This window comes from Polistes canadensis, unplaced genomic scaffold (genome assembly GCF_001313835.1).
Source record: "Polistes canadensis isolate GaletaPanama2010 unplaced genomic scaffold, ASM131383v1 scaffold_50, whole genome shotgun sequence".
NCBI lineage: Eukaryota > Metazoa > Arthropoda > Insecta > Hymenoptera > Vespidae > Polistes > Polistes canadensis.
Window position 1 is genome coordinate 43664 of NW_014569597.1, and position 13240 is coordinate 56903.

The following is a 13240-nucleotide window of genomic DNA, read 5'->3' on the forward strand; positions in this document are numbered from 1 at the left end:
TATATATATATATATGTATATATATACCAGTATTACTTTTAAAAGCATTTAGTTCTCCCTGTATATTTTCTTCTTTAAGTAATTCGATAGTTCATATTTTGAAAGACAAAATATTTTGGAAGACATTTTGGAAGACAGATGGTTACTATAATTTTGTTTTTGTTTTTATGTGTGTGCGTGTATGTCATTGTGTGTACATCTACGTTTAACTCGAGTATTATTTCAAATTTGATTTATATTGATTATTACCGTCTCTTCAACAAAATATATTCACACATAATGACAAAAAAGAGGTATGTGCATATTAAACACAAAGGAATTTTGATCTTTAAATTTGTGTTTCGACAATATGTATATATACACAAAATGTTAATTTTTGTATAGAATTATGTTTAAATGCATAAACATACACGCATATATTGGTAACTTTGTGTAACGATAATGAACAGATTCCAATGACTAATTTCTTTTTTTTTTCGAATATATAACTATGTCCCGCGTTTGTGTTAAGAAAAAAATAAAAGATATGTGTTATTGAGCGCGATTTTGCAAGTGAGTAGCAAAGAAAGAAAAAAGAATAGACAAAAAGCTTTTTTTACGTATCAACTTATATACGTATGTGTGAGTAAAATAGTTAGAAAAGAATTTTGTTCGTTGTTCTCATTTTTCAAAAAGTTAGATTATTCATTAATTAATTTATAACCGAACTTTTTGAAAAGTTTCTTATCTTTTTGTTGCTGTAGACTTGTTTCATTTTCAAATATTCCAATTTTTTTATTCTCACCACCGCTGTGATCCATTATTTCTTTTTTTAACGTTAACCGAACGATTGCAACAAACATAAATTTGTAGACCTTTGGAGCAGTAATTGATTTTGAACCTTTTATGTTTTATACGATCAAATATTAGGGGGATCGCGATGGTGGTAAAATAACTGGAGTGATCACTATAGCGCGTGTATTGTATTCATAATACGGTGGTATAGTAACAACCGAGATTAACGTCACAAAAAACAGTACACCAGTAATAATAATCATGATCCTAGAAATTTCCTTACTTTTTTGTTCGATTAACCATTCCAGAACTCTGTCCTCGTTCTTAAGATTACCTATAAAAGGTACACACGCATATAAAAATGAGCAACTCTTTCGGTTTGGCATACTGAAATCTTTTTCATGGTTAAATCGTCGATGGCATGTCGGGCACGTCTTTTTTTTTCTCTAAGAAATGCTTAAAAATGCATTACACAAAGTCTGTAATAGGATAATTATAATAATTATTCTATATATATACAGGGTGATAAAAAAAAGGGGTTCGACATTTGAAGTACTTATCGAGACGAGTAAAAAATGTCTAATTAATGTGGATCCTAAAATATCAACCCTTTCGATGTAAATCAACCTTTATTATTTATGAATCTCGAATAAGCGAGTCTCTTGGTAATATATTGTTCAAAATTGCCAAGATAAGTTTATTATGAAAATGAGCGAAAACTATTACTAATATCAATAAAGATTACTTCGTAGCAGTACAAACTTTTAATAGATATTTATCCCGTACATTCATAAATAATAGTTAATTTACAACGAAAGAATTCATTTTAGGTGGCACATCTTAAATGTTCATTTCTTAGTCGTTTCGGTGAATATTATAAGGTCTTCAAATATCAAACCCTTTTTTTTTATCATCCTGTATAGAATAATTTCGGGGAAAACGGTATATTCCTTTTTTTTCTATAGATGTACATGATTTATCACATTTAAATCTAATCCTATTAAAACGCGATTTTTTAAATGAAATTTAATAAAAAAGAAGTAGACATTTTTTTGGAGTAAATAAAATAATTAAAACATCAATGATTTTTTGCTAAATTAAATTAATAACAAATTATATATATTAAAATGAATATTATCTATATAACTATGACATGTACTTATTTAAAATAATATTACTTTTGAAAAATATCTAAAAGATATACAAATATATAGAGGAACACACACACAAGTGAATGGGATATAAATTAAAAAATAAATATTTTTTCTATGTACGTAGGAAATGAAATAATATTGCACCGACTACCTTTCTCGACTCTGCATTTAATGACCAAGCGAAATGAAGCACACTAAGCTTACCGTCATACATGATTGGAACACCAGTCTCGTAGTAAATCAAAGCTGGAAAGGAGAAGACACCAATCTCGGCTGCCAATTTAGCATCGTTCGATTTGACGAATTGAATTCCGTGTTTATCTGTATCATCGTCAATCGTTTCTAATTCTTCCAATATTTCTGCGCAGGTATCGCAATCGTCATCGTCTAAGTGTAGACAAGAAAAAAACAACGACGAGATAATTTATCGCAACTATCTATCATAATTACATATATATATATATGTTACGGTCACTTCTTATTCACTTCTTATGAATGCATAGATTAACTGGTTGAAGTATGCAATTCTGTATTATCTCATACTATAACTGGTCATTTACGTTATTCCATTGAATAACTGGTTATTTCATAGATTGATAGATTTGATACATGAACGATAATAGATACATATTTTACTAACTATTAATATATTTTATATATTACAGATTTTGATAGATTTATTGGATTTGCAAGTAACGTAATAAGAATCGATTAAAAATAAGAGAAAAATGAAAATGATAAGAAAGATAAACTTACAGAAAAATACAGCAAGATGTTCTACGTCGTTAATAAGCGTTTGCAATGTTTTTCTATCAGCGCTTTCGATAACATCAGGCGTAGAGCTACGAAGATCTAAAACCCAATCTAAAATAGCTTCCTCGTGCATCATATCTCCTGTATAAAATTGACGAAATTTGTGCCTGTAAAATGCAAGAGCTGGTAGCCCAGGTAAATCGTATTCCTTCTCAATGCCTTCGTCAGATATTTTAACAAAATCTATATTTTTTTCTTCGCATTCGTCGTCAATGTTTTCTAACTCTTGCAGAATTTTTTGGCTCTTTTTGTCACCTTCCTTATCTGCGTAATAATATATATGCATATAATATAATTGTTAGTTATTATTTATATGAATGATTCTGAGGTAAAGCTTGAAAAAAGAAATACAGGCGGCCAAGAATATAAATATAATAAATTTACAAAACAACTACTCTTTTTCGAAAATAAATAAATAAATAATTTTTAATCGCTCGTGTACTTCGGGTACTCTCCTCGTATTACAAGTTAAGTATTATATTATAAAAATAAAATGCTTAATGTATACTTACAAAAGAAAACAACAACATAATCGTTCTCATCTAAAATATTTTCCAACAGCTTGGAATTAACCTCCTCGATCTTTCCTGGTATCTCTAGTGTATTTTCGTCAGTGATCCAGGAAAGCACCTCGTCCTCGTCTCCAAGATCGCCAGGATATATCAAAGGTTCTTTGTTTCTGAAGAAAGCCAGTGTAGGAAAACTTTTAATACCATATTTTTTGGCAAGGGGCAAATCTTCCGTTGTCACGAAAATGATACCAGCTTCGTCGAGCTCGTCATCGATATTTTCTAATTCTAAAAGAACGTTATCGCAGCTATCGCCTTCGTCGCAGTTTCCACCTGGTGAGAAGAATTCAATTGTCACGTATATTTCTATTATTATATAAAACAAATGTAATTAAGTTATTAATTTGACCTATGGATAAAGAAAAATGTTGTCATGGGAAATCATTTACAATCTACTTACTAAAATACACCACAACATATTCGTGTTCGCTTATGAGATCGGTCAGAATTTCATCCGTGACCTCTTCGATCGTGGCAGTGTTTTTTTGTTCGATCAACCATTCCAAAACTTCATCTTCGTTGAGAAGATCACCTTCATAAATAGCTGGGATCTTATCTTCGAAATAAACTAAAGTAGGAAGATGATCGATACCATACTCTTTCGCTTCTGCATCATTATCCATTCTAATGATAACAATGCCTTCCTTTTCGAGTTCATCGTCGATATTTTCTAATTCGTTTAAAATACGTATATCCTGCTTGTCGTCTTTGTCATCTAATATTAAACAAATTATACAATTTCATATAATATTATTAATAACGCTCAAAATATAACAGATTATACTATTGAACATAGAATACATATACAAAGTTTCTTACAAAAAAGGACAGCAAGGTATGGTGAAGTTTCAATGAGTTTTTCCATCATTTCATCCGTTACTTCAGGAATCTCAGTATGTTTTTTCTGATGTAAGAGCCATCCCAATAACTGATCTTCGTTCATTAGATCACCTACAGGGAACATAATCAAAATTGATCAATGGAAACATTCAAATGAGTTTATTGAAGTTTTACCTTCGTAAACGTGAGGTATTCTTCTTTCGAAGAAAACTAAAGTTGGAAGGTTTTCAATACCATATTCCTTGGCTTCATCTAAATCATGAATCTTAACAAAAGCTATGTTATGTTGATCACAATCATCGTCGATGTTTTCTAATTCGCCAAGCACGTTCTTACTTTTCTTTTGATCTTTGTCATCTAAAAAAGAAAAGCAAATTTTAAAAAGTGAAACATTTATCAATTTAAATTTTAATAAATATTCTTTATAGTTTTTTATTCTAACGATAATTATATAAGCGCTTGTACACGACCGTGATCAACAATTAATTACTAACAAAAAAGTACGGCTACGTGCGGCATTTTTTCAATAACCATGTCTAACATCTCGTTGGTGATGTCCTCTATTTGTTCACTCTTCTGCTGTTGTTCCAACCATTTCAATACCTTCTCCTCGTCCTCCAAATTACCCTCGTACATCGTTGGTATCCCTTTTTCGAAATAGAGCATACTTGGTATTTTTTCGATACCATATTCCTTTGCTTCTTCAGCGTTATCGATCTTCACAAAGGTAATTCCAAATTGATCACATTCGTCGTCGATGTTCTCCAATTCGTTTAAAATCCTTTGTGATTTCCGGTCGTTGTTATCATCTTATTGTAAAAACAATTAGAAAAATGTAGACACAGTAATAAATATATATATATAACATTTATAAACGTTCATTATAAAAGACTATCTTACAAAAAAGAACAGCCAAAGTTTTGCCATCTTTTATCAAACGATCTAACATCTCATCGGTAACATCTTCTATCTCATCTTTTTCTAATTGCGATAATAACCATTCTAAAATCTCATCCTCGTTTTCGACGTCACCTAAAATTATAAAAACAAAATATAACTAATTGATAGTAACCTTAAATATTTGTTATTTCTTTCTTTCATCTCACTTGATCTACCTACCGTCATAAACATTTGGAATTTGTTTTTCAAAATAAACAATCGCTGGTATAGAATCTAAACCAAATTCCTTCGCTGCTTTTTCATCGTCAATCTTAACGAATTGAATCCCATGTTTGTCCAAATCGTCATCGATCTTTTCAAGCTCGTTCAATACTTGCATCGAATCCTCGTCGCCGTGATCGTCTGTTTAAAATAGAATTCCGTTAATTATCTTCAAATATTCCATTTAAAAAATAACAAAATATATACTTACAAAATAAAACGACCAGGTTGTCGATGTTTCCAATTAAAGTGTTCAATGTTTTAGCTGTTACATCTTCGATTACATCTTCTTCATCGCCAGTACTTTTATTTGCTACTAGCCATTCCAATACGTCCTCCTCTCTGCTCAATTCGTCTATACAATCATTAGGATCAATTAAATATATTGATTTTGCACATTAAATTCATCATTTTGAACAATAGTTCAATTTTGAACTATTTTACAAGTCTAATTCACCCTTTAGTCTTGTAACTTGACTTGGAAAAGAGTGAATTTCAAGTGCAAAAGGGCTTGTTTAAAGTGCAAAACCTACATAACATTATTTTGTATAGTTAATACTTACGTTCGTAGATAATAGGTATTTGGTGCCTATAGTAAACGAGAGCCGGTAAAGGTCCGAGATTATATTCTTCAGCAAGCTGTTCATCAGCAATTTTGACAAAACCAATACCCAATTGATCAGCTTCGTCATCAATATTCTCCAATTCTTGAAGTGCCCTCAAGCATTTTTTGCAGTCTGGCTTGTCTGTCCCATTTCAAATAAGGTGATAGATTACAAATCCTATTATCCTACTTTTCATTTTACATTAAATTATTCTTTCTCTCTTGTGCCGTATTATGAAGTAGCAATCAATTTCTAAAAAAAACTATTGCAAAACGTATTTCATTGAATTTTTGAATTGATGCGAGTACAACAGAGAAAAACAAAATAAGTATATCCTTCCTAGACAGTATGCATTTATCCATGAATATTCGAGATAACTAATAACTACGACAAAAACCTACAAAAAATTGTTTTCTCGCCACTTGTTACAACCCCTTCTCTTGCCATGTATATACTAAATTTGTTTTAAATAATATACTTACATATATATATATAAAGAAAAAAAGCATAACGAAGAGAGTGCTATTATTTATAAAGCGTCATTATTTGTAAATGTGTATTTTATAGGTACTATCTACATAATCATTTAGAAAAACGGAGATGCCGAACAATAGACAAAAAGGAGACAAATGACACACCATATACAACATGTATCTAAGGTATTTTTCTTTCTAAGAAAAAATCCAATTTGTTAATATAAGCAAAATAAAATATATAACTAACAATAAAAAAAAGACGAGTGTAAGGGGGAACATCAACTAGAAGCAAGGTTTAAGTTAATATACGTAAAAGCATGTACATAACATATACATACATGTATATATAGATAAAAGCTCTAATGTAAAAGGTAAGGATTGGTAGATTTGCTTTTTAATGTGTACTTACTAGAGCCGGTGCCAGCACATCGCTGCGTATCCGGACCTATCCACATTAACACACACAAGAACGTTTCACATATATGTAATATTTACAAGTATTGTCATAATGCAACGGGTCGCAAAGCGAAACCTTCGACATTTTGATAAACTTACAAAGCTCCTAAAGAGATCTCATACTCTGTCATCGTGAATATCGCATTAGGCATGTAGCTTTGCTCGACGAGAGTCGTGATTAAATTAAATATCATTTATTAACCATTCTCATTATACAAATAATCTATGATATTGCTTACACGATAATTTAAATCATTTATCGATTGGCTGCAATATGGTTAGATCTGATAACTGATTTTTATTTAATTATACAAAAATCAGTTATTGGCAATCATCACTTTCGTCGCGCAACATTAATGATGCCAGCAGAAAAAAGTGTGTGCATTGACTTTTATTAGACAATCATTGGTAGTAAACTGTGTATGCATGTCCATATACATATATGTGTATATATACATATACATATACATATTTTCGTATTCTTTGCGATACGTTATGAGCGCACCTTGTTTATCGCTAATTAATCAAAAAAAGAGACATAGAGACAATAACGATTCATTACAGAAAGAAATAAGGAAAAACAAATACTAACAATAGGTGAGATTGAATATATGTGTATGTATCTACAGGCAATCCCAAAAGGTTTGACTCTAAATTGTTCTATGAGATTCCCTCGATACGTTTCATTATCAGAAATATCGTTCAAACGTTTTAGGGATATTCTGTATATGCTTATGGGTATATGTGTTTATATGTATGTGTGTATTTGTGTAAGGATTTATTTATAACATATAAATGAGAAGAACGACAACATTAGATATGTACAACAATATATACAGAGTTATGATAAATATTGTTTTTTTTTTCGTTTGTTTACTTTTTAGACACGTCAAGTTAAAAAAGGGAATGTGTTAAAGCGCGATACAAGGACCAGGAATATAAAAGTGAAAAAAGAATAAATAAAGAACGATATTTGCAACACGTGAAGTAAAGCTACCATCATGTTTGTTTTTCTTTTTTTTTTGTATCAAAGAATGTTTCTTTGGTAAGTATTATATCTATCGTTGGCGTCGATTTAGATACATACATATTATACATATTTATCCTTTCTACAAATATCCTTCTAAATAATATCAAATGAATAAATATCAAATTGATACATGGTAGGGGCCAAAAGTTCGTAGGTAACTTTTCAAATCAATGATTACTTTGTAATCGAAGAAATTGTTCTTCCAATATGATGCTAATTTGAAGTAGATTGAAAAAGAACAATTCGAGAAGAGGATATAAATAAAAATAGGGAGAAAAAAAACAAAAACTCACAGAAAAGAACCGCTACGAATTCAGTATCTTCGACGATTTTATCCAAAATTTTTGCATTGACTTCTTCTATCCGATCTGGTAAATCCATTGCCTCTAAACTAGTAAGAAAGTCTAAAACGTTTTCTTCGTCCATCAAGTCTCCTAAAATGATGAAATTATTTATAAGAATTTACTTAATATTATTTTTATTCAATCAATTAAAAAAAAAAGGAATGGATATTTAATCATTGTTCATTGATTGGCTATTTGTCAATTGATCCTAAATATTAGATTGGTCAATAAGTAATATAAAAAATTTTAATATAAAAAATATTAGTGTTTTTTTTTTTATTTAAATACGAAATACTAAAAAGTGTTTCAGTTAAACAGATTACTCTTGATTTTTCTATAGTATTCTTATGAATATTTCGAACAAATTATTTATAAAGAAGGGAGGGAGGAGAGGGATTTGTCGTATATTTTTGTTTTCCAATAATCAATTTTTGAAGTATTATCATTAGCGTGTAAAAAAATTTGTTCTAATCTCACCATCGTATATAATTGGTTCTTTCTCACGAAAATACGTGAGAGCGGGAAAATTTTTAATTCCATACTGTTTAGCAACTCTTTTATCGTTGATCTTGACAAAATCGACTCCAAAGTGGTCCGTGTCATCATCTATTTTTTCCAATTCGGCTAATACTTTGTCACATGTCGTACAGCTTCTCGCATCTGTAACGAATCAATTATACTATTTTATTAAAAACAATTTATAGACATATGTGCATAGATAGATAAACATATACAGTCTGTCGAATTTTAGATATTAATTAATCATTTTAGAATTGATATTGTATTCGTCAAGATTACATTTGTTGNAAAAAAAAAAAAAAAAAAAAAAAGAAATTACTAATACCCGTCATTTTTATATAAATGTAAAAACCATTTAAAATTCCTCAATTCTACTTATATAAACGAATCGAATATTTCTTTTTCTCGAAATTATTTTACACACACACACACACACATTTCAGGTTAAATTTAAATTAATGGAATAAAAATTGACCTTTCCTTTGAAATTTATTCAAATTTTGCAATTAGTCGAAAGGATAAGAATTGCAATTAAATAAAAAGAAAAAGAAAAAGTAAAAGAAGAAGAAGAAGAAGTTGAGATAAAACGAAGGAATGAACGTGTTATATTTTTTTTTTTTGGATTTTGTGGGTTGAAACAAAGAGAAAAAAATAAAAAGAGGGGGGGACGTTCATTGTTATGCATATAATCAAACTATATAGTTGTTCACTCACACCCCTTCTCTTTCTCTCTTTCTTTTTCTCTCTTTCTATCTCACATTTTTTTTTCTTTTTCCTTCGAAGCTCTTAATTAACGCAAAACCTGAATATTCATTTCATACCACCCCACAGGATTCGAGGATGACCATCGGCTTTTCTCATCGCAAATTGAAGCGCTTTTAACAAAGAATCAAAAGCCGGAAGGCATCACCAATCAAAGTACGCCCAATTGACTCTTTCTCCCCCGAGTGTTTGCGCGATTTTAGATTTCAATGCTCCGAACCATTCCCACCACCACCACCACCACCATCATCCATTCAATTTCTCTTAAAACACGACGACCATGTAAAACATTGTTTTTCAATATCCTTCTTTATCGTATTTCCCGCGTTATCTGTTTAACGTTTGTCTAACTTTTTTCAAGTAGTTAAGCTTTTTCAGATATATAAATGTAATTATAATTCAATTATAATATAAACTCTTTCTTTCAAATGGGTTATATGATTTAAATTTTCACACTTAATGATAATGAGATATAAACAAATTTATATATATATTATATAATTTTTTATCTATCGATAAATAACATTATTTTTTCTCTTTCATAATAACGATAATTATATAATTTTTTTTCTTTTTTTTTTTTTTATTATCGCCTTATCGTATTCAAGAACGTCTCGAGCTTCAGGTTCATTGAAAATTCAGTCCGCACTCTTGCATTTTATGTTTTTCACCAGAGTCTCTTGGCAGACTTGTCCGAGCTCTTTGCCGGCTCTATTTGCGGTGTCGGCTGACCGTGCTTTAAGCGAGTATTCGGTTACAATTGTTGAATATGGAACGTTTTACAATTAATTGGCATAAATAGGTTAAACAATACTTTACACAAGCTACTCTAGACATTATATGTATATGAATAATGATAATAATAAAGAATCATATTTTTCTTATAGAATTACGACTACTTTTGTTTTTTGCATTATTTCAGAAAAAGTATTTCTCATCATTAGGAAGTCACATTATAGTTTTTCATAAATGGATTAATCGTATCTCCAGTATATTAAGAAAAGTTTCTATTCGTCCGGAAATTGTGTCATAATTATTCGACGTATTAATCCAACTTTCAAATAATTACAACAAATTATGGGTACTGTATCATAATAAAGCAACAAAATTATACAGAAACAAATGAAATTTGACATATATAACAATTTGTATTTTAGATGATTCAGATTCTTAAGAACAAAATTCATGGCTGCCATTTGTAAAACAGAAAAACCTTATTGATGTGGCTTATTGTTAAGATTCGTTAAGAAAGGCATAGAAAATTGAAGGAAAAATAAAAAAAAGAAAAAAAGAAAGAAAAAAAATATGAGAGAATAGAAAAAATGCGATAGCAATAAGATTGTTTGCTTAGCAATAGGCAAATGGAAAAAGGAAAAAAAGAAAAAAAAGAAAAAAAAAAGAAAAAAAAGAAAAAGATAGCCCCTGAGGCGGCACGAGACGATGAGAGCGGGAGAACGTGCCAGCTGGAAATAGGTTCGACGTGAGAGCTCGTGGTCCGGGTCCTCCTCCTCTACGTATACATGCGTATAAGTGCGTTAGAAGACATCGTCGACGAACCGCGACGATTTGTTGCCCGGGCTTCTACACGAAGCTTTTTCCTTCATTTACTCAGCTTCGTCCTTTTTTTTCTTTCCTTTTCTTTTTTTCCCCTTCTTCTTCCGTAGAAGATTATATAGCAAGTTTCTTCATTATCTTTTCATCTCTCTTCTTTTCATCCGACCACGTGATCAGCCAATACCTCAAAGTACGAATGGATCATCGAAATTCGTAGACACACAGTAGTGGTGGTGGTGGTGGTAGTAGTAGTAGTAGTAGTAGTAGTCAAGCTTTCCTGATTAGTAGGGTAGCAGGAAAGAGGGAGAAAGAAAGATAGATAAAAAGATAGACAGAAAGATTGTGAGAGAGAAAGAGAGAGAGGCTTGGAGGCAAAAGCCAAAATAACTCGAACGGGTTCTAAATGCGGCAGAGTGCCGGCCTTGCTACAGCGCCTTTAAGAATCAAGTACCACTCTAGAATGATGATTCCTATATACGAAATTCATAGGTTTTTCTTTCCAATCCTAATTTCAGTATATATGTTAACAGATGTTAAGTTATTACTTATTTCATATGTTTGATTAAGATGTTCTCATTAGATTGCATTAAGAATTTTCCATTTTAATTAGTTTCATACGTACGTTCTTCCTTCTTTTGAAAAGAAATAAACTCATTCATTGATCGAGATTAGACTATAATTTTGGTGTATTTTTTTTTCTTTTTTTTTTTTAATTTACTATCGTCTTTCGTTTAAACTTGATGAATTTAGAGCAACATCGAGCACGTGTGTGTGCTACCCCTGCATAATACATTATCCCCTACCTTCTTTCAGCTTATTACAATACTTAAAACGCGCGTAGGTACGAGAGTTTCTCTCCCATTGGGTGGATAAACTTGGCAGAAACAGCGAATTCGTATCTGTTATATCACACAGGAGAATTGCCTTGATGAGTCTATAGAGGGAAGGTCATAATTCCTTCTTAGATCACTAATAGTGATCATGAATTAAAGACAGTAAACTGTCCTAAATGCGTTCGTTAGTTAAAGCATGTATTAACATTTTCTACCGTCCCTACATCTCTTGATACAAGTATCAAGTGCCAAGTCAATGTGAAGTCGCTGAACCAAATGATATGTAACCTTTGATGGAGTTCATTATGTCGTGTATAGAGAAACGTCATGGAAGTATTCAAATATGTTTTTTTATAAGAGTACAATCAATAACTATTATCTTTAATATAAATTCAATTATTTTCAAGCGATTTCATCAAAATTCATAGTTATATAATGTTTTATATGAGCAAATAGTATTGACTGAAAAAATAATATAAAAGTAAATTTACTAAAAGTCACATGCAAACGTCCACGTGGTTTACTAATATAACACTTTATATATATTTCAATTTCGATCAATATTATATATTTTTAATTTTTATTAATAGAAAAAAAAGAGTTATGAACAAATTTTTGTAGTATAATATGATATTATTCCTCTTGTATAGATATTAATATTTGTTTATTTAATAATATAATACAAATTATCTAGGTATAAAGAAAAGAGAAATAACAGTTAACACAATGTAACATGATCACCAGTAGTAACCTATAAGTAGAACCGACCTGGCGGTTCCTTTTTGATTAGAATAAGTTTTAAATAAGTTTTGTAAGGTGGATCAATATTCGTAAGCCTCCGACATTATCATATTATTTCGTAAGATCTTTCTATCAGCTCGCTGATAGTGTTTGCAACCACCGAACAGATTCTTCCTTTATTAATGTATTACGTGTATGCATGCTAAAACGTAAGCTATGTGCGTAAAAGACAAGACAAGATTCTATTTTCCGCCCCCTACATAATGTTCTTAGCTTGTATTCGTAACAATGTAATTACGATTACGTTAACGTTTATGCAATAAGATACGAAGAGAAGAGTATAATATTCTTGAAATCCTTCCAATAAATTCTCTTCCTATCGTTTACGTCAGCGCATCGCTATCCTGCACAACAGTATTATAAAGACTCGTGTGTTATGTTCACGATTACGAGCGATGAATGATCATTCGAGGTAGTTTACTTGAGAACGGCATGGCCTTATTCTAAATAAACGTAAGAAAATCTCCATTGTAAACTGGCTACAAAAATCTAATTAATTCAAATATGGAAATGTGTATATATGTATGTATATCATTTTTAAGACGATTT

General features: G+C 30.6%; 1 protein-coding gene across 3 annotated transcripts in view; it reads right to left on the reverse strand.

The window, feature by feature from the left end:
* The window catches only part of LOC106785441, a 28595-nt gene that overhangs the window by 14534 nt on the left and 821 nt on the right, over positions 1–13240 (reverse strand). For 2 of the 3 annotated variants that reach the window (XM_014745919.1, XM_014745922.1), the window contains exons 2-15: positions 8700–8882; positions 8172–8312; positions 6802–6837; positions 5875–6057; positions 5523–5666; positions 5270–5452; positions 5051–5182; positions 4645–4959; positions 4325–4507; positions 4130–4261; positions 3711–4025; positions 3254–3583; positions 2685–3005; positions 2133–2315 (exon numbers count right to left, since the gene is read on the reverse strand). In XM_014745919.1, the coding sequence (XP_014601405.1) occupies positions 2133–2315; positions 2685–3005; positions 3254–3583; positions 3711–4025; positions 4130–4261; positions 4325–4507; positions 4645–4959; positions 5051–5182; positions 5270–5452; positions 5523–5666; positions 5875–6057; positions 6802–6837; positions 8172–8312; positions 8700–8882 (2781 nt within the window). The remainder of the gene's footprint in view (positions 1–2132; positions 2316–2684; positions 3006–3253; positions 3584–3710; positions 4026–4129; positions 4262–4324; positions 4508–4644; positions 4960–5050; positions 5183–5269; positions 5453–5522; positions 5667–5874; positions 6058–6801; positions 6838–8171; positions 8313–8699; positions 8883–13240) is intronic. The other variant, XM_014745921.1, reaches the window with a different exon arrangement.